The sequence below is a fragment of the Thunnus albacares genome, chromosome 4, assembly GCF_914725855.1.
Source record: "Thunnus albacares chromosome 4, fThuAlb1.1, whole genome shotgun sequence".
Lineage (NCBI taxonomy): Eukaryota > Metazoa > Chordata > Actinopteri > Scombriformes > Scombridae > Thunnus > Thunnus albacares.
Window position 1 is genome coordinate 25,958,687 of NC_058109.1, and position 27,478 is coordinate 25,986,164.

Genomic DNA, 27,478 nt, shown 5'->3' on the forward strand with positions numbered 1-27,478 from the left:
CCCCGCCCACCTCTCGAGCATGGTGAATGAAGCTGCGTTTGATTGGATAGATAGATCTGTCTGGGCGGGTCCAGTTGGTGTGTTTAACCAATGGTTTCAGCCCGTGCTTCACCATATCGAGGAGAGCCTCTGATGAAAGCGTCTTTAAAAAAAAAAGGATAATTGTTCTTTGAAAATAACATTACCACAAATTTTAAAGGGTTGCACCATCTCCTTGATAGATAGATAGATAGATAGATAGATAGATAGATAGATAGATAGATAGATAGATACTTTATTGATCCCAAAGTGAAATTAAAATGTAATAGCAGCCAACAATGAGGTAAAAAAAAACAACAACAATGAAGTAAGTAAGTGTTCATTATCTCAATCTGTACAACTTTGCTGAATTTGGTTAATGTGGAGAATTACATTAAAGAGGTATGGCAGTAAATAAGTGATATGGTGGTGTTTTACTAATGGCCACAAGGTGGGGCTGTTGGTGCCATGACTTAGTATGTCATGGAGATTCTCATGGAGAACTTGTGTACCAAGTTTAATTTTATTAAAGGACAGTAGAATTGCAGAAATATAATTTTATAATGTTACTTTAGCACCTCTCTGAGTACCATTGTATGAAATGTTACACACTTGTGCAATGTGACTGTATGTACAACTTTTCCAAATGTGGTTGCAATCCAATATAATATTGAAGAGTTATGGCCCTTTAAGTGCATCAGGCCACGCCTTCAAAAGTTTGGTAACCAATTACAGACAAATGTTAAGTGATACCCTAAAACGAACTCATAAGTTTCGTACGGGGTAAACTAAATATGGTATGTACCAAGTTAGGTGAAGATTAAATGAAATATGTGCAGCAGAAAAGCCAAAAGAAACATTTTCTGTTTCTTTTGGCTTTTCTGCTTACCAAAAAATCTAAAATGGCGGAAAATCTCTCTAGCCCCACAGGGGCGTGGCCTATATCAGTCGAATCAGCTTCATCCAAGGAGCACACTGTGCAAATACTGTTTTGCCACGCCTCACAGTTCATGAGTTATTTGCGAAAACATAAAACACGTAATAACTGACCACATGGTGGTGCTAAAGGTACCATATTTTAATATGTTAAGCATTTCCACATCAGGAAGCTGTCCATAAAGCACTTTTAGTTTTTGAGATATCAACTTTAAAACATTACTCCCACAGTAGTGTCCTTAAAGAGCTGATATTTGAATGGTTTGAATAGTAAATTCCCATGTCTTTGAAAAACCATACCCCAGTTTATAATGCAGGCTTTCCTTTATAAATTTGAAGTCTGCAAGTCCGAGCCATTTTCTCAGACTTGACAGCTTCTCCAGAGCCACAGAGGACATTATACAACTTCTTTACAGGCTGAGTAATACTCCTCATGGCAAGTATAGCCTACTATCCTGTATGCATAAAATCAGTAGAGTGCCGATTCAACCATACTACTATTATCACAGTCTTTTTGCTGCTATTTTCCAGTCTGAACTATCAGTGTTCCTCCTTATCAGCTTTCTTAATTAATTCATAATTATACTCTCAGTACAACTGATGTCTGGTATTCCTTTATGCAAAATAAATAACATGCAATAATTTGCGGATAACCAAAATCAGGGCCAAAACCTTTATTTTCAACAGAGATACATGTTTCATTATGGTCAGTTCCAGTTCAAAATGTCATATTCAGATAGCCTAGACTAACAGTGGGTGTGGAGGAGAGACTGGGGACTGGCCAGCTGCCTTCAGCTTGTCCCAGTTGCTGTAGGAGGTGCTGGAGGTGTGGCATTAAGGTTGGGGTTGGGTTGGGGGTTTGGGATTGGGAACAGGTTGAGGGTCAGGGGTAGGGTTGGGAGTGGGGCTGGGATCTGGGTTAGGTGTAGGGTCAGGAACAGGTGCAGGGGCAATGTAGCACCCCTTCTTGTGCCACTGCATGTCCCGCACACGTCGGACGGACTGGATCTGAGGTGCAGTGGCTCCCCAATCATTCCAGTGCTTGAAGTCTCCATGCTCAAACACATACTGGCGCCCTCTGTAGCCTGGATACATGTATCCCACCCACCTTTAGAGAGAAGATACAGAGCACTGAATAACATTTCCAGGACAGTCAACAAGATTACATGACAATGAGATGAGATACTCTTAAAAAACAAAATAGTTATTGGACTTTATATTGTTAACTACAAGTTTCACCATGCCAAATTGGGAGTTTGACTTTAATTGGTATTACAGTACAGTGGGTGTGATCCATGCTGACAACTACTATAATATCAATGACTGAGGAGGTTACAGCTTACGTTCCATTGATGGCCTTAGCACTGGCCACACGGTCCTGGAAACCATGAGCCCACAGACTGGGAACGTCATCATCAACAATCTCCATCTTTCTGCCTTCAAAGCCTGCATTCTCAAACAGGTGGAGCTTGTGATCTGCACTGTCCTGGAGAGAGAAACAGCATGTTTGCACTTGTTTTGCAGAATGTTGCATCTGCTAACATTGCAATGACAGTTGAAATGGCGGTGCTTCCTTGCAAACAAGTAAGTCTACAGTCAGTAGCGAGTGACTAGTAAGTGTTATCATGAATACTGACCACTTTCAGGGGCCTGAAAGAGCTCAGGTTGTAGGTACTCAGGCAGTTGGTCCAGGTGCTCCAGCGAGGATACTCTCCTTTCTCCAAAATAAACTGCTCTCCTGCAAAACCTGGACGCTCAAATCCCACCCATCTGAAGTATGGAGCAAACACATTCATACAAAGCAAGGGAAAAAACTAGTAAACATGATGTGGATGCTGTAAAAAATGTTTTACTGATGAATGACTGGATGAAGGGAAACACTTACGGTCCTGACTCAACGATGACTGAGCCAACTCTCTGTGTCTTCTCCAACACATCTTTACATTCACCAGACAACTCCACCTTCTTTCCACGGAAGTTCTCGAATTCAAAAACTGCCAACTACAAGACAGGAACAGAGGAGTCAGTGACGTGTAATTTCTGCCATCAGCGAAGTCCAAATTCCATGATATTTTCTGACTCGTTTAAATTTCAACACATACATTTATTTGTGCAGTGTGATGTGTGAAGTCACCAATTAGATACCTTATATGTGGCTCCAGCTCCTCCTTGGCCCTTCTCGACAGGCAGCTGGTCTGGGGTTCCCTGCTGTTCTGTCATTTTCCCTCTATAAAGCACAAAAATACCACTATAAGTGGCAAGATCAAATATATTAATAGAAGAACATAGATTTGTGCATCAGTGGAAACATTTAACTTCAAAACATGGTCAAGTACAACAGCTACTAAGACAAAATGTCTCTACTTCTCTATAAATCTATCAGCACAACATTTGCAAACTTTTACTTGTTCATTTCACTCAAATCCTAGTTTTGTCAGCTGTATATGTAAGAATAACATATTAATAGTGCACAAAAAAAAAAACTTAAGAAGCAAGCATTTGGATGCAGATAGAAGAGGGAGTAGGGAGAGAGTAAAAGCGAAAGGCCTGTCCGGGAAAGGGATGATCTTTTTTTTTTTACCTGGATGGCTTGTGCTTCACTGCACCACGTACAAGCCACGCTCTCCGTCTTTCCTTTTTCTTTTCTCTTTCTTTCCTTTCTGTCTCAGTGTGAGGGTGTGTGGGTGTGGAGGCCTGGCGAGCGGTTGGTGGAGGCCAGGGGGGTATTTATGGTTTATTTCTGGCCACAGCAGCAAAAAGCCTGTTGATGCAGCAAGTCTGTCGCACCCATTGTGTCCATCACACTGCTTCTCAATAGGCTTGCCCTCTGTCCCTGGCACACTGGCAAACGCTGCCCAGTTCGGCCCATGCTGCCATCCTGACCATGATCCTATAGTGGGCACACACACTGACTGCCAGCCAAGAGAATGAGCAGAGATCAGTCTCACTCAGCACTATTGGCCCCACCCAGCTATCTTGCTCTCCACTCTCCTGTCTTCTACCTGTTTCTTTACCTTTCTCTTCATCCACTGTTCAAATAGCTGCATCCAACTTCCAGCTTTTTTATTGTATCATTCACTAATTGTATTTCCATATTTGGATTTTTCTTGTCTTTCCTTAAGTACATAAATTACCTTTGGCATAACCAAAAACTATAACAGGAGCAGAAAGTTTGCTTGTAAAGCATGAATGAGACTATATGTTATGTTGTGTCTTTATGCTCCACGGACACCTACCATGTGCAATAAGCAGTGCAAGTTTTCTATAAAAAACACACAAACACACTCAATTGCATTTCATAGAAAAAGTTTTAATAAAATTCCCCAAATTTCCTCTTATCACACATATATTGATGATCAATGATTACAGCAATGACAAGGGTTATTTTTTACCATTAAAAACAAAGGCACTTAAAATAATTTCAAGCAGATTAACACTTTTTTGGGGATTTTACAAAACACACATCCCAGATTCTGTCATATCATCCAAACATCCTTAAATTTTCTCCCAGCTCATCGTTGATATAGTAACAAGGCCAGCTATTGGGCATTTTTATAAAATTAGGGAGTACATCTTTAAGTTTTGTTACAACACAGACATCAATTGTGTAGCAAAAATAAACATTTCCTTTGACCCTGTTATTACAGTTAGGTACTTGGTAATGCTATTGCTTAGATTTACTGTATGGACGGTAATTATTTATAATTTTTCTTTTTTTTATAATTCAAATTTTTATCTATTTTTTTGGAGCAGTGCAGCATATCATAGAGCAGATACAGTACAGGACATTTACACAGAACATCCCCTCAACATAAAATAAAACCATGGACACGAAACATGTACCGTCATTAATTAACGTATTTACATTCTATTGTAAAGTCAGTTTAACATGCAACCAAAATGGAACCCATGTCTCTGTTGCCCCCCCCCCCCCCCCCCACCCACTATTAATTTTTCCCAACATATGATGAAATCTTAATCATTTCATCAATCCATTCCTTCACAGCCAGACACCTAGGGCTCTTCCAATTTTGCAGTATAAGTCTTGAAGCTGTTATAAGACCAACTTTTAAAATATTGACTTTGTTATTCATTATATTAGGTATCATTGTCTTGTCGCCAAGGAGACAAAACAGTGGGTGAAGAGGCAGAGTGGAAACCAACCAATTCCCCAATATCTCTGAGGTTTTACACCAGAATGGGTGAACCATGGAACAGATCATGTGCAAATATGTGCCCAGTTTGCTCTTACACTTCCAGCATTGATTGTTATCAGCAGTTCCCATTTTGTGAAGTCTAGCTGGTGTCCAGCAATATCTGTGCACTATTTTATATTGAATACATTTCCCTCTAGCTTCTTTGATGTTTTTTCCTACATTTGTTATATCTGACCATTCATTGTCTTCAATATAAGTTGCAGGGTCCTTTTGCCATATTACTTATTATAGGAATCACCCATGGAGTGTTTGAACACTTTGTAAAACACTGAAGTTTTATGAACATCATGAGGTAATGTGAAGTATTCAGTTAAAGGGTTACTTAGTGGTTCACTGTTCTTGAATATACTAACAAATAAAGTGTCTCATTTGTAAATATTTCCAGAAATTCCCTTTACTTTCCAGTACACCACTCTTTTCCCAATGTGTATTTTAGGGTTATTCCAGAGGGAGGACTATGACTGGTTTAAATGCCACATTCTACAAGCTTTATGGATTTAACTCCACACACTCCTTGAGTAAGACAGTATGGGATTTAGATTTTTATTTTCCACTTGTTGTGAAAGAATGGTAATATGGTGCAACCAGGCTTTGTTCTATAGTTACCCAGTTTGGTTGTATTGAAAGATAGATTATACGACCTCACATCTGGTAAACCCAGTCCTCCTTTGTCTCTGCCCATACTCTTATCCCATAGAAAATTGTTGTGCTGCTTATGAATCAATTCAGAGATCTTTAAAGGAAGCAGCATAGAGAGATAATTAAACTGAGGAGCTACAACCATTTTGACTACATTCACTTTACCCCAAAGTCTCAGTCCTCCCCATTTATCCAGATTGTTTTTTTAGTTTGCCCAGTAGTGGGTCATAATTTAAGGTAATTATTTCATCCAGATTCAGACTGACTTTAAGCCCTGGATACTTCATTCCATCTGGCAACCATTTAAACTTTAACTGAGACACTGGATTTGAATCACAAGATTTTGACAATGGCATAGCCTCAGATTTACTGCAGTTGATTTTGTAATCATGCAACTCAGAATATAACTGGATAGTGTTCATTAATGTGGGTAGAGAGTTGGAGGGGTTGCTAATAAGTAATAAAATATCATCAGCATAAAGCATCAGCTCATTTTCCTTTCCAGCTCCCTCCACCCCTCTAATATTTGGATCTGCTCTAATCATGATTGTCAAAGGTTCCAAGAAAGTTGTGAATAACAACGGAGAGAGGGGGCAACCTTGGCGTGTTCCTTGCGAGATGTTGAAGGATGAGAAAATTATGCCATTTGTAGGAACAGCAGCCTTAGGGTTTTTATACACAGTACTGATCCATGATGAAAAGACAGAGCCAAACCCAAAGAATGACTGAGCCGTACATAGCAATCTCCATTCTACCCTGTCAAGAGCCTTTTCGGCATCCAGGGAGATGGCAGTGACTGGGACACTACTCTGAGGAGTTCTACCATATTAAATGTAGTAATCTCCTTAAATTGTCAGCTGAGGACCTTCCTTTGATGAAGCCAACTTGGTCAGTATTAATTATAGATGGCAACACTTTCTCTAATCATGAAGCTAATACTTTAGCCAGTATTTTACAGTCCACATTAATTAAGCTTATAGGTCTATAATTTAAGGGATCCACTGCATCTCTCTCTCTCTCTCTCTCTTTTTTTTTTTTTTTAGAATTAATGATATTAGTGCGTCATTAAAGATATTAGGCAAAGACTCCAAATTAAATGCTTCCAGATTAACTTTTGTCAAGATAGGAGCCAATATGTTTTATAATATTCAATGGGAAAACTGTCCACACCTAGAGACTTTCCCATTTTCATAGTTGGAATGGCTCATCTAACTTCGTCTTCAGTAATTGGTGCATCCAAGGATTCTACTTGTTGAGATAATTTCTACAATTTTATGTATAGAAAAAAACTGATTCAGCTTCTGCTGATCATGGCTTGACGGTGACGTATATAAATGTTCATAGAATTTAGGTGATGATACTAATGCATCCCCTTTCTTAATTAGTTATAATGCTATTCATGGCCTATTATTTTAATTGTAGTGCCAATAGCTTACCAGCTTTGTCGACCCCATTGTAGAAATTTCTTCTTAATCTAAATAATGCATTTTCTGCTTTTTTGTTATATACATTATTTAATTTAAACTTCTGATTGTACAAATCTTTATATATATCACCTGTATATGGTCTTGATAGGACCTTTTCCAATGTGGTTACTTCCGCTTCCAACTTTGTTATTTGGCCCATACATTCTTTTTTCCTTTTAGATGTTTGTACAATTAATTTCAATTTTCTTTTCATATATGCCTTGGATGCCTGCCATACCGAAGACAACTCCTCTGTGATCCCTACATTTAATTTGAAAAACATAGTCAGGTCCTCAGCCAACTTTTCACTGAGCACCTCATAGTTTAAAAGTATAGTGTTCATTCCCATCTATCCCTCCTTCCTGTCAATTTGAGTTTCAACTGGTGCATGATCAGATAGTGCTATTGGGCCAGTTTTACAGTCTATCACCTGTTCAATAATGGATTTGGATGGGAGAAAGAAATCTACTCTAGAGTAGGATTTATGTCAGTGAGAAAATATATCCATATATCCACCAGACCTAAATCATCTGTGAGCGTACGTATGGCAGCCCTATCCCTCAGTACCAGTAATGTCTGAAATTTGCTTTTATCAATAACAGGGTCCATCCCTTGATTAAAATCTCCTGCCAAAATAATTTATCCTTCTTTTGTGCCCTAAATTTTGTTCAGCTCATTGATAAGTCAGGATCTTCCTTATTAGGTGCATTTATATTACAAACTACCACTTTCACCCTGTTAATAAGGGCATCTATACAAATTATCCTCCCTTTGTCCTTAAATTCACCAAGCAGTACAAAACTAAGTTTTTTGTTAATTAGAATTATTACTCCATTTTTTGGGATAATGATTCTTAATTAATAATTATCATTTTCTTAAAGTGCTAGGTAGGTTTACTTGAGACGATCTGTGATTGGTAAAATAATGTAAAAGGCATTTTGTACAATTTAAACTAAACACACACAAGGTGAAATCCATATTCAGTATTTCCTGTACATATGTGTGTGTTTGAGTGTGTGTAAAGGCAGATACCCAGCTGAAGGCCTAGCGTCATCAGTCCCTGTCAGTAAATGATGGACTTACACAGCCAAACAAAGCAATGAAACACTAAGACAATCCATGGCTTTGTTCAACATTACATTAGGGCATTCAGCCTCCATTGAGCCTCTATACAACAGTTGATAAAACATTTACTTGGCATAAACACATCACAGTCTTGGCACATAGCCTTGGCACCATTTTCCATTTACAAGATGAAAAGTACTTGATGTCCTCTATGTTCAACGAAAGCCTGAATTCCCCTTCTACATATCTCAGTAAAGGTCCAAAATAAGGCACTCAAAGTGCAAAATGGAGCAATCATGGCAAGGTGTCTGTCAGCAGCAATATCTGAGATTGATTGATTCTTGCTCAAGAGCAACAGCACAACGGCTCCTAAAGGGAACAAAATATACAGTAAGTTCAGAGAGATGTTTCAAAACCACGGAATGCATCTACTGTATTTAATATAGTCAGAATTTATCACATATGTATTGGATTGTTTTTTGTGTAAATACTCTAGCATATACTCTACCATGAATACATTAATTTTTAGCACAAGTGGCACTTAAATCCAAAACCTTGTTACATTCTTGTGCCCTTTTCCCTAAGCTATAATCAGAACAGTAAATGTGAGAGCAAAATATAGCTACAAGCAGCAATTCCACAGGCAAGTAAAAGTGCATCAAGCAGCATAAACTTAACACTGATGGCTTCTTACTCACTGAGCAATTTTAACCATGATAGGAGAAAACGCTGCAGATATATGGCCCACTTCCTGTTTGTGTCTTTGCTGTCAGTTTAGTCATTGTTGCACTTAATAACATGATTTCTCTTGACAGAATTTCAGCGAAGTTTAAAACATTCACTCTCTATTATATGCAAACTACTCAACATTATGATTCACACTCAAATCCATTCTTGAAAGTTATGTAATCACTCTTAATTCAGAGTATTTGCGTTTTGTCAAAAATTCCATGCTCATTTTTGGTTGATCCTAGAATGAAGTCCTATGATCTACATTTTGACATGCACTTTGTGGGTTATGAATGCTCTAATGTGTATAAAGATTCTGTTGTCAAGCCATAGGAAAGTCATACAAAATATTTGTTTGTTTTTTTCCAAGTGAACACTGGATCATCTTTATATAAGAAGAACTAAAATGTGTCTCTGACTACCAAGAATGTTGGTGAAATGAGAAAAAAGAAAAAACTAGAAATATTGCCTCCCAGTTGTATGCCTACGCCAACCAAGTTGCAGTTTACATCCATGTCTGTCCAGACTCATATAATATTTGTAGTGAAGAATTTGAAGGAATTTAATAAAAGGTACTAAGTATATTTTCCTTGTATGTGTTCACATGTTTGGCCAATAAAGCTGATCCTGATAAAGTTGTAGCCATGACAGTTGACGATGCTTCAGATATGGATGTTGCTGCAAAGACGCTACAAATTCTAAAACATGGATGCTTCACACACATTTTCAACCTGGCAGCACAGAAGATCTTTACAATCACCACAGTTTCAAGGTGGACACCCAAGATTAGTGTCATCAGTTCAGTATCTCACCAAATGTGAAATATGGTCACAATCTCCCCCTCTGTGCCTGAGTTATGGTGTTGAATAATGGCCAGAAAAGTATTTTTGCATAACATTATGATGTCACAGTGAAGTTGACCTTTGACCTTTTGGGTACAAATGTCATCACTTCATCATTTTATCGTATTAGATATTTGTGTGAAACTTTGTCATAATTAGTGTACCAATTCTTGAGTTATGGCCAAAAACATGTTTTGTGAGGTCACAGTGACCTTGACCTTTGACCACCAAATTCTAATCAGTTCATCCTTGAGTCCGAGCGGATATTTTTGGCAAATTTGAAGAAATTCCCTCAAGGTGTTACTGAGATATCGCGTTCACGAGAATGGGATGGACGGACAACCTGAAAACATAATGCCTCCAGCCATGTCTGTCACCAGCACGGAGGCATAAAAAGAGCTATGTTGATATAAGAAAATGTGATGGTTGTATTGACCATAAAATGTAAGACTACAATAACATCAGGTGCTTGGCCTCCTGACAATAATTTTCATCAACATGATATTAATAATATTGATTCAATTCCCACGTGAAACCCAAGAAAAGCTCTACACAGGTGCTAAAGAGGAAACGGTGTGGGGTGAAAGGCAGGGAAATATCTCGGACATGCTGCCAGTCTATCACAGGGCGACAACAGAACTCTCCATTTCTACAGCAAGATTTAAATTGTATTATATGGTAAAGATTCTATGTCTCTAGTATTTTAATTCTCGCCCTAATACTTACTTGGGCTACGCTTCACCTTCATGTTGACTGAGACGCTTCTTAGACTTCAGTTCTTTCAGCCAAGCGGGAGAGGAGATGGCACTGAATAACACACAGAATCAATATTTCAGTCATTTTCTCTAAACATATTTGCATGGATCTCATCTTTTGCAGGATATGAGTGTGCCATCATGCTTTGTTCTTACCCTCCATCCGTGCCGCCTATGGGCGGCAGCACTCGTGCGGCGCCTGCAAGATGTGCAGCAGAGCGAGGAGAGCGGGACAATTGTGAGGGAGATGGTGATAACTCCTCATTTGGACTTTCCCTTTCTTGTCTGCCCTTGTCTTCTGTTTCTTCTCCTCCTCCAGTTCCTCCTCCACTTGTTCTTTTTTTTATCTGAGCCTTGGCAAGCAAGTTAAATACATGTTACTCAGTGTCAATTCTACCCTTTTACACATTGTTATCTATTATAAAAACATAGTGTATTTAAACTCTCCTCAAACTCCGAGAGAACTTACAATTAGGGCTGCAGGGTTCAAGCCAGGAAATATGGGGACTCTCTGAGAGGTGGGAGGAGGAGAACAGACTATCTTCTGTTTAGGCTGTTCCTCCTCAGAGTCTGACTCCCTTCGCTTGGAAGGTATCTCCTTTTCAACTGAAAAATATAGTTAACACATCAAGACATGCCGTCAGTCAAGATTCCCAGACTGCTCTTTGACTAGAGTGGATATGTTTGGTGGAAATATTGCTTGTTTACTTTGAAACAAAAGAATCATGGAGCTCCAGCTCTATGTGTAGATTAAAAAACATTATGGATGCTATAATAACCTGTCGAGTCACGGAACTTCCAGTCCTGACCGTCCGTTTGAGTCAATCCTGCATGGAGTGAGCGTGACGGACGTGTTCGAATTCGCCTCTTACCCAGATCTGCCTTGGACTTCTGCGCACTGGTGTCGAGGAGAGGAGTGGTGCTCTGTGCACAGACACACGCACATATATAGTATAGCAGTATAGCAAGAAATGAATAGACACTGTATTCATGGATGTTTATTAATGCGCCACCACGCTACAACAATACACATGCAAGAACACACATTTCTTTGAGATAGATATGCAAAGTAACAACCAAACTATATGTTAATGTCTGTAGCGAATGATACAGACATCAACAGTCATGATTCATGAATGGGGAAAGTTGATAATAAATAGTCACCAACCTCAGGGAATGGAGACAGCTCTGGTTCTCTTTGAAAATCACTGATATCAACATCTTCAGAGGAGACCTCAGGAAGTTGGTCAGCGTCAGGCTTTGGACTTAGGAGAAAGAAAGCTATTTAGAATAATGTGTGAACACATTAAAATGAGAAGACTTATGTTATTGTTGAGATGCTTTCAGTTCAATCTTGAGAGTTATTTTCATCCAATTGAACAACCTCAACTCTTCTGTGTTTCTGTGTTGTGCTCTATAAACCACAAGGGGGCACAGGGAGCTCAACTCTAGAAAGTACTTGATAGCACAGTTTAGTGTGCAGCTGCACTTGGTTATGCTATCAAAGGAGTTAAGTTTCAGAAACAGAAATCTTTATATTGTATGTTTCATTTGGTTTAATATTGGAGTCCAAATCACCCATGGAGCTGAAGTTATTTGAAATTAATATGACACTCTCAAAGGCAGACTAGCAATTATGGTTCCTTAATCACAGTGTGTTATTATTGGTTACACTACAAGCTCCACTGATTGTACTAAGACACCAGAGCTAAACTTGGCCCTCTAAACTGCACCTCCTGGCTATTTACTTTAAGACTTCAATGTGAGATAGCCATAGGGCCTCTGTTTGCAGGTGTACTCAGTTTGAATCAAATCATGTATGTCAATGTGGAGCCACACCTTCAGCACATGACACAAAGACTGATCACATGAACCTGTCAAGTCCTGTCTGTGTCCAACAGTGAAGATAAATGAAATGGAGCCACTGATATCAATCTATAGTCCACAGTAAGTAGAGTTTGTATTGTATTATACCACAACCTCTTACCTACCTGTCAGATTCAGATGTCGGTTCACAGGCCCCATTCTGTTGGTCTGGCTCACCGTCTATCAAAGCATCAGTGTCTTTGTCTTCACCGCCTGTACGATAACTGTTAAGTTGAGTCTTAGAGACAGAGAGAGAGACATTCAATTAAATTGGTTAATGAGCAAAAAAGCAGATCATACAAAAAAGAGACAAAAAAGACAGTAAACAATGGAGGAAGACAGCATTAGTGTGTTTGACATTGTGGGATATGTTGCTAAATTCAACCTCCAATTTCATTTTTCTGTTGGCCCTGCTGTTTTATTATGTGAAATAAAATGATGTTTTGGTCTTTCTGTAAATCTGCATATTAGAACTTCACACGGTGCAGCTGAGGCAGGGAGAAAAAGGACTGTGTGCCGAGCCAAGATCACTAACTACAGAGGGAGAGAGGACTAAGGACCAGCCAAGCATGCATCTTTTAATGAGCTGGTCACAGAGGCTGGGCTGTCCTCAATAAACACCATGAGCTTGTGTATGCACACACATGCACACACACACACACACACACACACACACACACACACACACACACACACACACACACTGGCATACATACCTATATCCGTGTACACAGACACCCCCAAAACACACTCATGCTGTCACGCCCACCTGCTGGAATGCATGGGTGCACACACACACACACACAAACACACACACACACACACACAAAAGCAACTACTGAACACCTCCTCACAAACATTCTTTTAAGCTCACTTCACATTTTGTCAAGGGGCACATCCCACTGTTCTGTTGTCTGATATTGTCACCTGGATACAGAACAACACTTGTGTAAACACTGCTGGCTTCTGTATGATTTCATAAACATCTCAAATACTTCATAAGGCCATTTATTACTCAGTAATAAATAGTCATAGAGCAGCTTCATTTGCACAATGCCTGTTATCGGGAAGCATTGCAGCATGGACGGATAGACTCATAGTGATTTTCATATAACCACAGACTGTGTTTAGTTGCAGAGAAAAACAAAGTCTGCTCCAACAGCAACACAAAGCGTGAACTACTTCACAGTGGAAGAATTGCTCCACATTCCTCCAAAAGAAGATTGACACATCATGTGACTCTGACACCTGCCTTCCATATTATTCAAAAAATCTTCTGAAGAAACCAAAGAAGAACTTAATCCATTTTCTAAATAATTCCTGTTGCCAGTGGAACAAGTATGCAATAATGAATTGGCAAGTGTATCTCAGTCTGATCAGTGGATTTAAATTGGAACAATCAATCTGTTTTACTTAAATTGATGTTTCAGTAATGACTCTGCCACAGAGAAAATGCAAACTTCACTTGATATACCCAGGGATTAAAATATTATGCCTTAAAGCATGAAAAAGCCCTTGGGGGCAGTGCAACAAGCACTATGTATATAGTGCTATGTATATATATATATATATATATATATATATGTATAGAAACAATGCTCTGAAAGATGCTAACATGCTCCCAAATGTTGGGAACTGCAGAGTTGGTGATAATTCTTTGTGGGTTTGTCCCTACAAGCGACACCTTTCACACAACACACAGTTATTTGAGCCGTTCAATTTGAAAATATATGTTAATGCAGCTTTAATCTGCATATGCACAGACTCTATCAAAGTATGCTGTTACATTCCTTATTTTACTAGTAATAACAGAACATTCTAGGACTACTGTAACGCAACTCAACAACATCTTCTATAAGTGCAAACATAAGTACCAGATATGTTAAAAGCTTCACCTTTCAGCTACAGTTAACACTTTGTGTACGTGTGAGTGTGTGAGTACAGTATGCACTCCGGAGGGCGGAGGATGTGCAAGTCACGACAGAGTTAGCTTCATTATAGTTTACCACCATCACATTTTTGTCACAGTCAATGGAATGTGTAGGATAGCTTGTTTACAACATAGTGGAGAGGATAACATCCTGAAGATGCCACAAGCACAACTAACCACAACTCTAATCCAGGGTAACAGATCGAGACTGTCAACAAAACATCGCATCTAATGAGGGAAGCGATGCATCATCAAATTAAGAGTGGAAATAGCCTGCAGGTTCTTTTTTTTCCTTTCAGTCTTTGTCTCCAATACATGTTCACACAAACACACATTCACACAAATTAATGTGCACACATGTATGCTGCAGCCACTGTTAACAATTAAAAACTAACAAGATGGACTTTATCATGTGTATGTCTAAAAAACAGTTTGGAACCCAAAGTTATTGTAGTTAATCTCCAAACCAGATGGTGATAAATGCAGTGTTGAAATAAACATCAGATATGTGTATTTGCTCTTATTCTCTTTTCGGTAGTGTGCCAAAGTTTTTTAAACAAAATGTTACATTGAAGGCAATTTAATCATTAAAATCTACAATAATTCTTGTGTTTCATCTTTACAGTCAATTTCAGAGTAGTAAGAAATGCTATGCTATGTAATATATTAACTATGTATATTATATTCATTTATATCATTAGTAGTTGTAGGATAGTGTTCATACTGTAGTGTTCAAAAATAAGTGATTAATTATTCCTATCAATTGAAGTTGAAATCCGGTATTGGCAATGCCCAGATAAGCAGATGAAAATGGATGGCTGTACGGACAGATATTTGTCACATTTTCAGTGAAATGTGATAAGATACTGTCATGACTCAAGTGAAAGCAAATGTGAGCAGCTTCAACAACAGGCAGATGTAGATAAACCGCACATAGACAGCTACAGTTGGATGAAACTTGTCTAACTGTGTCACACTTTGTTTTAGTCCTCTGCTTTATCTCTGACCCACACCACAGACAGAGAGGGAAAGGGCATGCATGTGCTCTGATAAAACACTACATTTGGACAACTTTATCAGATAACCGCGTCCTTCCTGAAACAGACAGGCCACTGCCTACTGCGCTCCCTATTTACATTTGCATGGTTATCTGTTAACAAATGGGCTTGTACACATTTGGCTAGGGAATGAGTTGCATGGAGCTTTGGTGTAAACTATGAAAAGTACCTGAAGCCCTCTCTCACATCGTTAACCCAGGCCTTAAAATCTGTTGGTACATTCATCATTGAATCTAATTTCCGCTGACCTCCCTGTTAATGCATTGAAGAGGTAATTTCCATTGACCTAATGTCAATGAAAACTAGCTAGTCAAGGCTATTAATATAATATCTGATTTTCATTAAACCATTCTATTCATTAGACCTGGATGTGATAAGAGCAGAATATCGTAGAGCATTCATTGACATTTTCTGGGTTACTATATCAGCTCTTACTGAGCAGGTTTGAGTGGCTCTCCTGTGCAGAGTCTGCCGGCTTCTGAGAGAGAGACGGCTCAGGGATCTCCTGCTACGTCTGGCGAAGCTACGAAGTGGCGACATGGCTCTCTGAAACCTTCCCTCTCCATCTCCACTTTCTTCTTCCTCTTTATCTTCATCTTCCTCTTCCTGCCTCTCTTCTGCGTTGCCCCAGACCAGCTGCAGAGCTCCTTGCAAGGAGCGTCGTACGCTGCCCACCCAACCCGCCACCTGCAGCTGGGCGGCTGACAGTTTCCCTCCAAAGTACTGCATGGTTGAAAGGCTCACACAGCTGGTCGTCCTGGTAGTAGGGTCACCATGGGAACTGGGTCATCGGAGAAACTGAAGTTCAGCTTTGTTAGAGATGAAGGGATTGTGTGGGTGAGTCAGAAAGCTGGGTCTATGATCTGGCTTTTAGTTGTCATTTTCAGCAAGCAGAAGGTAAAGAGAGCACAAATTGTCCTTTGTGGAAAAAAGGCTTCTGATGTCATACAAAATGAGATATAGTCCACCTTTCACTTCCATCCCCGCTGTCCATATTTTTATGGTTCAGGTTACACAAACTTCCTGGAACAGTCAATTATTTGCTGTCAGTAAAGAAGTAAATAGTCTGACCAGCCATGTGTTTGCACGCTGACAACACTATTCCACTGCAGCATTCACTGTGATGGATGTTACACCTTAAAAAGCAGCGTCCTGAAGAAAGACTTTCCTATCATCACCATCATCCATTGCGGTGAGGTTATCATCCACTTAAAAGACATTGACCGAAGTCCCAATCAATAAAAGTCCTTTTGTCGCTACCTTTGAAGTAAAAATAGCAAAGAAGCTTTCAGTCCTGCAGACAAGAATTTTAACAGTTACCTCTTTTCATGAGCACCCTCTTTTTCTCTTTTGCTGAGACTTGACTCAGCCACAGTCAAGCCTGTTTGCCTGTGTACCAACATCCCAGTTCATATTGTGACTCCATTTTCCATTCAGAAAGAAAAAAAAAGCAGCGTGGGAAATATCTGCCACTCAAAACATCCAAAGCCAGGTACAGAGAGGTGGATAACCCCTTTATCTCCTCTAGACCTGAGTGATTTCAGAGAGAGTCAAAACAAAGCTGAGGTCTGTGCTCAGAAATGGAAAATCCCGAGGGGAGGAAGGTGCGGCAGGCTGGGCCAAGGTGCTTTCTGTACCTCCCTCTGCTGCTCTCTTCCCCTAGGTAAATGCAGGTTACTGAATGAACCAGGTCTTTGTGTGACGACAAGGTAGAGAGAATAGTAGGAAACAGGAAGACTACTGGAAAGTTGAGAGAAAATTGGAGCGACAGGGAGCACTAGATGACTGAAAGAATGGACAGTGGACAAGTGAACTTTCTTGTCTGTGGATTAGCCCATCCTCTTTTGTGTGTATGTGTGCCAGAAAGTGTGTGTGTGTGTGTGTGTCGGGGGGTGACGGGCTCTCTCAAAACAGGGTGGAGAGATTGAGTAGAGAGACAGAAAGAGAGCAAATAGGTGCACCATGTATGGTCATTCTGACATGTACCCTGTTGGCAAGATCCAAATGAGGACATGATGACCACATACCACTTAGGCCCTACTCACTATGACATCAATCCATCCACCCGTCTGTCTTTTAGTCGGTAGCCTGAATGAGGGTGCACGGTCGGCTGCTCAGCTTGTGTTTGCCAAGTAAACATTTTACTCATTCTAACCCAGTCCAAATGAAAAGCTTTTCTCTGCCTAATTCATTTTACACACAATAGTGTCTTTGCTGTGGGATTTTCTCTTGCAGCCATAAAATGGCTAGCAAATCACTATTATCATATTTTATTTATCAAATGACATATGGTGGCCATATTATAACATTGTAAGGTACATAATATGACATAAAGTAGTTGGATTCTGTGGTGCAGGATAAGGAAGTGCAATTTTTAAGAGCAGCAGTGCCACTCAGTGGTGAAACTGCCACCATACACACACAAGTCATGACCAGCAAAACAACTATACCACTAGCTTTACGGTAGGAGTGGTTATGTACAATGTAGCTCATTGCTAACAATATGGTTTGTTTCCTAAAGCACGTGCACAGAAACAAAATCACAATGATGCACACATACACACACAGTTCAGTGCTCCAAGGTTTAAGTGTTTTCATTAACCCTGCAAAAAATGTTGCATGTTCAAACAGGCCGTGAATCGATCTGTCTTGACTGGCACGAGCCTCTCAGCTGTTCTTTCAGTCTTATGTACTCTCATTAGGTGCATCAACAACTCTTTGCTCTGTTCACCTTGAATTGTTTCTGTTTATTGCCTTCTCTCTTCTCACAGTTAAGTCTTAAATATTGTACTTGACAATGCAATTTAAATTGTGTGGAAGCTGTAGGTATATTACTAAGCTGCAATCATCACTTTGCTTTCTATTATTTCTAACAACTAAACAACTAAAATTTCCCAGCATTAGCAACTGACTATCACCCTCCCATCTGACTCAATCTATAGTTTTTAAAGCAGTACACTAGTGATGTTTATTTGTTGGTCCACCCAGAAGTTGGCTCGGACATTGTTTATTGACTGCAGTACTAATATAGCTTCAAAGGGTCCAAGGTGAACTGACTGTAAACTGACATAAAATAAGTTCTGTATTTGAAGCTGCCTTACGTTATCTATGTATCTTATCACACGCATATCAACAAAAAAAGTTAATAGTTGTGTATTTGTAAGATAACGACCTACAGGAGTGGTCAAAGTCTTCAGTCACAAACACTTAAAGGTTCTCCAGTTACAAGCTTAACTAAAGACTTCAGAAGTGACTTAAACCTTGAGTTCGACATGAACTACAAACTTTCTCATTCACAGGAATGCGTGGAGCTGGAGAAGGTGTGCACATCTATCTTTAAAGAATGAAACCACTTTCAAATGTAATCATGTGTACTCATCATCTGGTGTATTAAAATTCTGCATTGATTAATTCGGTAAATAGTGGTTAAAAAAAGGCCGGTTACTGCAATCCAACATCAGAAATAAATCTAACAAGTACAAGATGGAACCCTCAAAAAGGTGCAAACTGCTGAGTTGGCTCTCTTTGCAAAACCACTAGCACGTCTGAGGTAACACTTCTATCTACGAAGACTCACCCACAGCTGCTGAAAGTAACCCATCCAAGATGCCCATGTGAAATAATCCATCGCTCTTTCACACTTTACAACTTCTCTTTTTCTTTTGAACTTTTTCTCTTAAAAAAAAAAAGTTTTCTCTATGCGCAATTAAGAACAAAATGAAAGTAGCAAATGGTGCAATAGCTGCAAAGGAAGTCCTAACCTCATTTCCTGTTAGTCATTACCACACACTACAGTAAGTGCACCATCAGATTTAGAGTACAGAGTTCATAAAGAGTTGCCTGGCAGATTCAGCAAACATTAGGAGACTGAATGTACTGGAGTCCTGCCTTTGCACAAAACTGTAAATATATATAAAACACGGAAAAATAATTCAATCTTAACTTGATATCAACTTCAGGGGTAGTAATTTAAGATCACAAATTCAGAACCAGGCTTACTCATAGCAGTTTTTTTTTTTTTATTGTCACACCTCCAAAGTCAACACTTATCTTTCTCTAACACTTTGTTCTCTGATATATAGTTAACCGACAGAAATAAACTCTCACTGTGGGCAAAGGCAGATAATACTAATGACACATTGCACATAGATGTGGATGTCAGGCCATGCTTGTTTCATTACTCAGTGTCACACCTACACATACATGCATATGCCATGTACGCACTCACGCAAACATACAGTCTTAAGTCATGACTTTATCAGGCTGGATCGAGTATAACGAGATGTTGTTATGCTTGCCACAGGAATGGCAATGTGTTCCTGCAGGTAAGGAGTGTGGCTGCTGGGCTGATATGAATCAGTGGTAAAATAACCACATTTCCATGTACACTCCTGTCTCTGTTCTTAACATTTCTGCGTAATTGGACACTTCAGCCTTTCATATGCTGTTTTGCACATATTAGATGTAAGTAGAGTATAACCGCAGTGTGTGTTAAAATCAATCAAACATGGATAAAAAATCAAGTTGCAATCCAAATTATATTTACTGTACCTCCTGCTTGTCATCTTCTTCCCCTTCATCTCTATTTGTCTCCACCTCTTCCTCCTTCTCCATCTCCTTCTCCTCCTCCTCCTCTGGATTCTCCTGGGCTGGTGTAGGCCCTGGGCTGTCTGGTTTTTCCAGCTGCTCTGGTACATTCCTTTCCTGAGTTTTGACTTCCAGGGGCACCAGCGCTTCCATCTCTTCATCCCGAGAGTACAAAGAGGTGGTTGGTACAGGATTGGTCTCTATTTTAGCCCGTGAGCCCCATCTCTTTGGTTTGGCTGAAAAATCGTCAAAATCCACCTCGTGATGCGGGTTTCTGACAGAGAAGTCATCATAGACAACTTCCATTTGACTCTCTGTGAGCTCATAGGTTTGTCCTGAAGGGGTTTGAGGTTCAGAGTCAAAGCTGATTAAATTTAGCTCTGGCTCGTCCACTGACATCTCTCGTTCCCCGTCTTCCTCCTTTCGCAAATTGGTCAACATAAGTTCCTCCCTTTCTCTCTCCATTCTTAGTTTTTCTTCCAGTTCTTCCGCTCGCTTTCTTTCCAATTCTTCTTGACGTTTTCTCTCCAGCTCTTCTGCTCTTTCTTTCTCTATCTGTCTCTTTCTCTCCATCTCTCTCTGTCTCTCCATTTCTATTTGCCTCATTTTCTCCATCTCTTCTTTTTCTTGCTGCCTTTTCCTCTCAAGCTCCATTCTCATTCTCTCCTCCTCCTCCACCTCTCTCTGTCTTTCCCTCATCCTCTCTTCTTCTTTCCGCCTCTCCTCCTCTCTCAATCTTACTTTCTCCATCTCCTCTTGTCTGAGTCTCTCCTCTTTCTGCCTCGCCCTCTCTCCATCTTCCTCTTTCTGTCTCTGCCACATCAACTCCAACTCTTCCTCTTTCTTCTTCTCTTCATCCTCTCCTCTCCTCAATTCCTCTGTTTTGTTCAGCCCCTCTTTTTCCAAATCTTCCTCTCTCTGCTTATCTTCAGTAATTTCCTCCTCTCTCAGTTTTCCCTCCAATTTGTGCTCCTCGTTGTCATGAATCAATTTATCCTCCTCTCTCAGCCTCTGTTTTTCTTTTTCCTCCCTCAATCTCTCCTCTTTCCTCTCCTCCTCTTTCAGTCTCTCCTTCTCTCTCTCCTCCTGGTCTTGTTTAAGTATCTCTTCCTTCTGCTTCGCCCTCTCTCTTTCCTCTTCTCTCTGTCTCTGCCACATCAACTCCATCTGTTTTTCCCTTTCCATCTCCTCCTCTCTCAGCCTTTCCCTTTCCCTCTCCTCTTCTTTTGACCTTTCTCTCTCCCATTCCTCCATTCTCTGTCTCTCCTTTTCTTCCTCTTTCAGCTTTTCTCTTTCCTTTTCCTCTTCTCTTATTTTCTCCTCTTCCCTCATCTGCCTGGCCTTTTCTTCTTCTTCTTCTTCTTCTTTTTGTTTCTTCTCCTCCTCTAACATTAGTCTTTCCTTTTCCTTTAAGCTTTCCTCTGCTTTCCTTCTTTTTTCAAACTCTAAATGTTTCAGCCGATCTTCTTCTTGCCTTTGGACCTCATCGTCCTTGTTCTGAAGAATTCCTACTCTTCTATAGGCAGGCACTGAACCAGGAAGGTCCTCCTCATCCTCAGGAGCCTCATCTTCTGCTTTGGATTCAGTCTCTGGACACAGGCGTACTGGAGGTCCACCGTCATCTCTCTCCACCACACCAAAGTGAACAGAGCGACGCCTGATGTTGTCCCCCTTTGGAGCGTGCGGAGCACTTTCGCTTGCAGCTGAGGATCCCTCGTCAGTGACAGTGTGGGTTGCAGGTGGGCTGTGAGCACGTAGTTGAACATCACCCTCTGTTGATTTGCTCTGTTCACGCTCTCCTGATGTCTCTGATGATGTTTCTGACGACTTCACTTCAGGAGGAGCATCTTTTGATGTGTCCAGTGGGCTCTCTGCAGGTTGTTCAGCAGGGGAGATCTTTGAGGGTGGATCCGCAGCCTCTGCGGACGATGTCCCTGTTACAGGGAGTTCGACAGGAGGCCTTTTGGGTGTTTTCCCTGCTGATGGAACAGTTACTGGATCAAAGCTGTGAAAGAGATAAGAATCACAGTTGTTCAGGTTAATAACTGAGAGTTTATGATCCTGATCCAAACATATCTGATCACACAAGGTCACATTAAAGGGTCACTTATCTCTAGTGATGATTTTAATCAGATAGTTTTGGTTTTATTTGCCAGTTTATGAGATATTCATGAGATTTCTACCTCTAACTTACCACAATGAAACTGGATTTCGTTTGTGATGCTCAGATCATTGAAAATTTACATTTTAAAAAATCAACAGCAACTTTCTTCTCCAGAAAGACATGATAATCCATAGAGCACACTGTCAACTGTTTTCATAGTGACTATTTATTTGGTAGAAAGCAGTTGATAAATGAAAGCTGTTGACAGTGAAACCTTTCTCCAAAACAGTGAGGACACTGCTCCTGTAAAGACATGTTGCTGTCATTTTTCTCATTTTTCAGTAGCAGCAGATGGATATCTCAAAACCTGGACAAAAACAAAACTACCTGATTGGTATGATACTAGGGGTAATTGTGAAAATGGGTGAACTGACCCTTTAATAGTGAGGTTTGTGCTAGATTTTGGAGTATTGACATCCAATCTCAAATTATTTGAGGTGGCCTGGTTTGCACTCTTATCCAAATTTAGTTATTTGTGGGCATAAATCTGGCCACAATCTTGATACCACAAGCAATATGACTCATTTACCACACCCCTATTAATGTCTAAACACAGTGCACATTGAAATGATGTGTAGAAAATAAGTCATTTTAGCTGACACTCAAACTTTCCTGTCTCCACAGTTCCAGACTTGCACTCCTCTCAGCATGATTTTTTCACAGAAACTGGGATACACTGTGGAAAACACTGCAGAAACCTTCCACACTCAAGACAAGCAAGCGACAAAAGCAACATAAGGCTTCCACTGGCGCTGCAGTCTAAATACTATATGTCTGCTGCAGGATCTGGCACAAAAGATGCAATTGAAGAGAAAACTATCCCTGGCCAGTAATAGCAAGCCATAATATGTGCCATTAACCTTAAAATAAACGTTTTGCTTGATTGCACTTGCAAGAGAATGTTCTTTTCATTGTATTCATGTCTAGTCAAGTCACGAAATAGCACAGTGGAAAAAAGCTCACTAACCTCTTTGGGCGAATTCGGGGTACAACCTGTGGCTTCTTCTCATTCTTCGGACCTTCAGAACCTGTTTCCACCCTCCAGTTTTTAATTCGCTCCTTCACACCTCCTGCACCATTTATGATTTCTGGCTCCTCTTTCTTCACAACGACCTCGGGCCTGGACGACGAGTCAAACAGAAGACTGATTCTGCGTTTTATACTGCCTCCTCCACTGTATTCCTCCTTCAGTTTGCCTTCGTCACTCTCTCTGCTGGGCGGCTCTGATGTTGTCAGGCTCTGCTTTGGATCGGGGGGCACTGGCTGGTTTGCATCGTCTTTGCTGGTGGTTGTAGAGATGGTTATATGGGGCTGGGGGGGCAGAGATAGACCACCTGACTCAAACTTTGAGGTAAGCTCCGTGGATAGACGCTTCCTGCTGTTGCCCCATCGATTTTTTGGATTGGTTGTGGAAGAATCGTCACCCCCTGATTCTTCAAGCTTTTGGACAACAGGCATCTGAGTTTCATCTTCCTTCTTTTTTTCGTCTTTCTGTTCTGAGTTAGTTACAACATCTGTGGAGGTATTGTGGTTCCTTTGGGTGACATCTTCTTTCTGGATTGGCTCAGATTTGGATATCTTCTTGGGTGGAGCACTTTGTGAAGCTGGATCTGATTTCCCCGGAGCTACACTAGAATCAGGAGTATCCTCTCCATGCGGACATGTTTTCTTCTCCTCTGTTGTTTTTGGTTGATCTTTGGTGTGCACACTTACAGAGCTGAGTTTGGAATCAGGAGTAGCGGGCTGTTGAGGTGGTTTCTGAGCAGTGGTGGTCAGAGTGGCTTTGGGGACACCTGGAGCCTCAGATTTACCAGTCTGGTGTGTTGTTGCTTTAGAAGGTGAGGTGACCGTCTTTGGAGCATGGATGGAGCGAATGGTGGTGTTCTGCTGCAGAGAGAAGGGCTTGGGAGTGAGCCGAGGTTTGGGGGCCAGTTTGGGTTTTGGGGCGCCTTCAGTCCGGGAAGCCTCAATGGAGCTCTCCATAACTGAGTTGCTAAAAGAGGACAGAAGAAGAGGAGAGGAGGGGTTTACATACAGGAAAATACATATTTAGACTGAAAAAAACATCACTCTCAGCTGAAACAAAGCCGTGATCACGTTGTTACAAAGAAGCCTTGAAAAGTCTGGTCGGTTCAGATTTTTGAAAGCACATTACTACTGCAGAGGCAGCTAATCAATCATACTGAACAAACACAAGAAACTATGAAGTTGCTCTGCTCACATCCTCACATTTCTTACTATTATGGTACACTTTTATAAAACATTAATGCTACTTTCATTGCTAATGGTATTACTAGATGTTAACATTTACAGATGGGAAGTGTGATATAACTGTTATACAATACGAATTTCACGGTTTTGTCATTTCTAACCACACTGAAGTTGAAAAGTAACTATGCAGGAAACAGTGAAGTCAAGGAGGAGAACAACAGAGACTGGAGCAGCTCTGATGAGTCATCACACACATCCACAATATGATCTGCACCAGAAATGACACAATCGCATCAGATCTTTCTCAACTCAACTGAGACCACTGAGAGGTAAACAAGTTTAGACCGTTCTCAGACCGTCACATGAGCACTTTGGTCAGTGCTAATAACTTCAACAAAAGAAAGGCCATATTTACACACCATGTGAAAAAAAGATAACAGTAAGGTTGCCGAATCTGTAACAGTAAATACCACAGGCATTGTATGCAGCATGTCATCTGGTTTGACCTGTAAGAGTTTTGCACAAACCGGTAACTCCACGCCCCACAGTTTAATACTGTGCAGCTCCCAATAATGTGTCAGCAAAATCCTTACTCTATCACTCTCACAATATCAGTCTTTAGCTGGTTTGCATAAACAGTTTTGATTCCATAACACTTAGGTATTTTTTTTTGCAAGAGATAGGGTTTCGTGATGGACTTTTTGGTGCATTGCTCAAACACACACCTCTGGGTGTGCATGATATTGTGTAATGGGATCCTAAAGCTGTGCACACCACCCAGTTAAATTCAACATGTCTGTTCTCCCTTCTTTTCCTTACAGATGAACACCTGAGAAACAAACACTGTCTAGCAGGTAAAGCTGCAGCTGATTGATGATGATTCCTGTTGTTTTTAGGCAACATTCATGGATTGCACTGAAAATCATTCTGTAGCACTTGGCTTACTGGCCATTTAGTTTCTTTATCTTTGTTTGCCTTCAGCGTCTGTTATCCTGCCAAGGCTGCACTCCATTCCTTTCGTTTGGATGTTTACTGTATCATTAATCTTTAAGTGATGCTGTGAGAAGTTAATGAACTCAGCTGTTTACGAGCCAAACATCGCGATATAATTGCTTATAACACGCATTAAACAGTGACATTATCGTTATTTTAGCGCCAATATCTGATTATGGTAAGTTAATAAGTTACTAATAAACGCGTCAACAGTGAACTCCCAGTCGTTGAACCAGCAGTGTCCTCTCAGACTGGACAACGGAAACTGGGATAAATAAATGTAACTTTAATTCAAGCCAGGCTGTCAGCCTTGTGAATAAAACCATCTGCTGCTTTTGTAAGATGCGGAAACTCATATTGAGAATATTTACAAAGCTTGTAAAACAGTACAACTCATGACTGGTCACAAAAATTGTGCACCTGCTGTAAACATCAGCTTTACGAACTTTCCACCGCTTGAAAATTTCTTGAGCAGTTATATATCGAAATATATATGTTATTTTACCTTTTGTTTTCACACAGTCATACAGGTGGAGGAAGGAAGGAAGCGGGAAAAAGTTACAAAAGAAAATGTTCCTCAGTTTTCCGCGATCGTCTCGCCTGCTGAGCTGTTGTCAGAGTGTTTTTTTCTCAATTCATTCACACCAACAAGACGTCAGACCGCTCCTACGGCCAGCAGACAGACAGATATTCTCCGCCCGCCGCAGGTGGAGCCACGCTGCTGCTCCGGGGTCAAGTCACACGCATAGAGACATGAAGAGGTGACGATTTATTTCAGGGCAAAAGCGCACCAAAAAGAGCTCAGCTGCACAGATAATTGTACAAAAAGTGTAGCATCGGAAATGCACTACTGAACTGATGTTTTGTGTTTTCATTGCCATAATTAAATAAGATCTTCACTGAGAGGATGTTGTCTCTGTAGTGAGTCACGGAGTCAGTTATGTATAAAGTGGTTTCACTGGGTTAGAGCAGGAGCTTGTTTCCTGGCCACAAGCAGGTCCAATAATGAAAGTGAAGAGCTGAGTGTGAGTCGAGGGAAGGTTTAAACTGCAATTTGTACTTTTCTGTTGTTTCAAACTACACTAAAAATGACCAACATTGTTTATTGTGAAGCTGTTTTATTTAGTTGTTGCAGTGAAAATGTCTTTCACCACCCAGGTAATTGATGAATATGTTTACTGACAAAGAAATTATGATGAGTGGTGAAATGGTCTACGTAATATTTAACATCACCATGTTTTATTTGTTGCGATAATAATGTTATTGTTGTGTATTTGCACATCTCGCAGGTAAAGTGTGTGTAAAATAGCTTAAATGTCTTGCATACTCCTAAGGACACTTATGTTACTAAACTATCACAACAACTGGGAACTGAGATGAACAATCAGGGCTCTGGTGCCTATGGACCAGGACTGAAAACTACTGGAAATGGCAATTATACCAAAAAGTAGCCTAAGTGATTCATTTAATAAGAGAGGGTCAACCCATAATGCTCAGGTTTGGCTTAAAACACCCCCCCCCCCCCCCCCCCCCCCCCCCAAAAAAAAAAAATCACATCTACATATCATCTAGCCCTATATCATATATCATCATATATCTGTAATATGAAATGAAAACAAAATGTAAAATTAGGCCAATGTTTCTTTTGAAAAGTCTTACCGGATGTTCAGTTCGAATCTCTTGGAGCTTGACAGTAGCAGGCAGCTCAGTGTGGACTGGATAAACGGGTTCTGCTCAGTGCGCACAGTCTCTTCACCAGAGTGAAAATGAATTGGTCAGCTTATACAGCTCTCACTGCTTCAGGGAGAGTGCTCAGGCTACCTGGGGCATCTTAACAATAGGAAGCGCCCATCACCTCTTACGCAGTAAACACTCATTTGCATAACACCTGGGTCTTTCAATTTGCGTTGCCTGCGCATTTGAGCAGGAAACACCAGTGAAATGTGACCTTTGAGCAAGTCGGACAAATAGACTAAGATGTCTATCACTAGTATATTTACTT

The 27,478-nt window shown here is 40.4% G+C and overlaps 2 protein-coding genes across 2 annotated transcripts; both read right to left on the reverse strand.

Annotated features, from left to right (window-relative positions):
* Positions 1-1,626: 1,626 nt before the first annotated feature.
* On the reverse strand, positions 1,627-3,189 carry LOC122980398 (beta-crystallin B3-like). The gene is made up of 5 exons (XM_044348359.1): positions 3,100-3,189; positions 2,840-2,955; positions 2,592-2,724; positions 2,298-2,440; positions 1,627-2,062 (listed from the first exon to the last, which is right to left on the reverse strand). Exons 1-5 carry the CDS (start codon positions 3,172-3,174, stop codon positions 1,789-1,791), a joined length of 741 nt encoding a protein of 246 aa, XP_044204294.1. The 5' UTR covers positions 3,175-3,189; the 3' UTR covers positions 1,627-1,788.
* Positions 3,190-4,243: 1,054 nt separating this feature from the next.
* LOC122980397 (apical junction molecule-like) lies at positions 4,244-26,415 on the reverse strand. The gene is made up of 10 exons (XM_044348358.1): positions 25,982-26,415; positions 23,240-24,265; positions 20,073-22,113; positions 12,659-12,771; positions 11,836-11,932; positions 11,447-11,591; positions 11,137-11,273; positions 10,824-11,020; positions 10,639-10,719; positions 4,244-8,710 (listed from the first exon to the last, which is right to left on the reverse strand). Exons 2-9 carry the CDS (start codon positions 24,253-24,255, stop codon positions 10,644-10,646), a joined length of 3,822 nt encoding a protein of 1,273 aa, XP_044204293.1. The 5' UTR covers positions 24,256-24,265; positions 25,982-26,415; the 3' UTR covers positions 4,244-8,710; positions 10,639-10,643.
* Between the last annotated feature and the right edge of the window lie 1,063 nt (positions 26,416-27,478).

Coding starts and splice junctions, on each gene's coding strand:
- LOC122980397 (XM_044348358.1), bottom strand. CDS start 24,255: ATGGAGAGCTCCATTGAGGCTTCCCGGACTGAAGGCGCCCCAAAACCC. Junction 22,114..23,239: donor CCCCGAATTCGCCCAAAGAG/GTTAGTGAGCTT, acceptor TCTCTTTCACAG/CTTTGATCCAGTAACTGTTC. Junction 11,274..11,446: donor GAAGTTCCGTGACTCGACAG/GTTATTATAGCA, acceptor TATATTTTTCAG/TTGAAAAGGAGATACCTTCC.
- LOC122980398 (XM_044348359.1), bottom strand. CDS start 3,174: ATGACAGAACAGCAGGGAACCCCAGACCAGCTGCCTGTCGAGAAGGGC. Junction 2,441..2,591: donor CTTTCAGGCCCCTGAAAGTG/GTCAGTATTCAT, acceptor TTCTCTCTCCAG/GACAGTGCAGATCACAAGCT. Junction 2,063..2,297: donor GCTAAGGCCATCAATGGAAC/GTAAGCTGTAAC, acceptor TTCTCTCTAAAG/GTGGGTGGGATACATGTATC.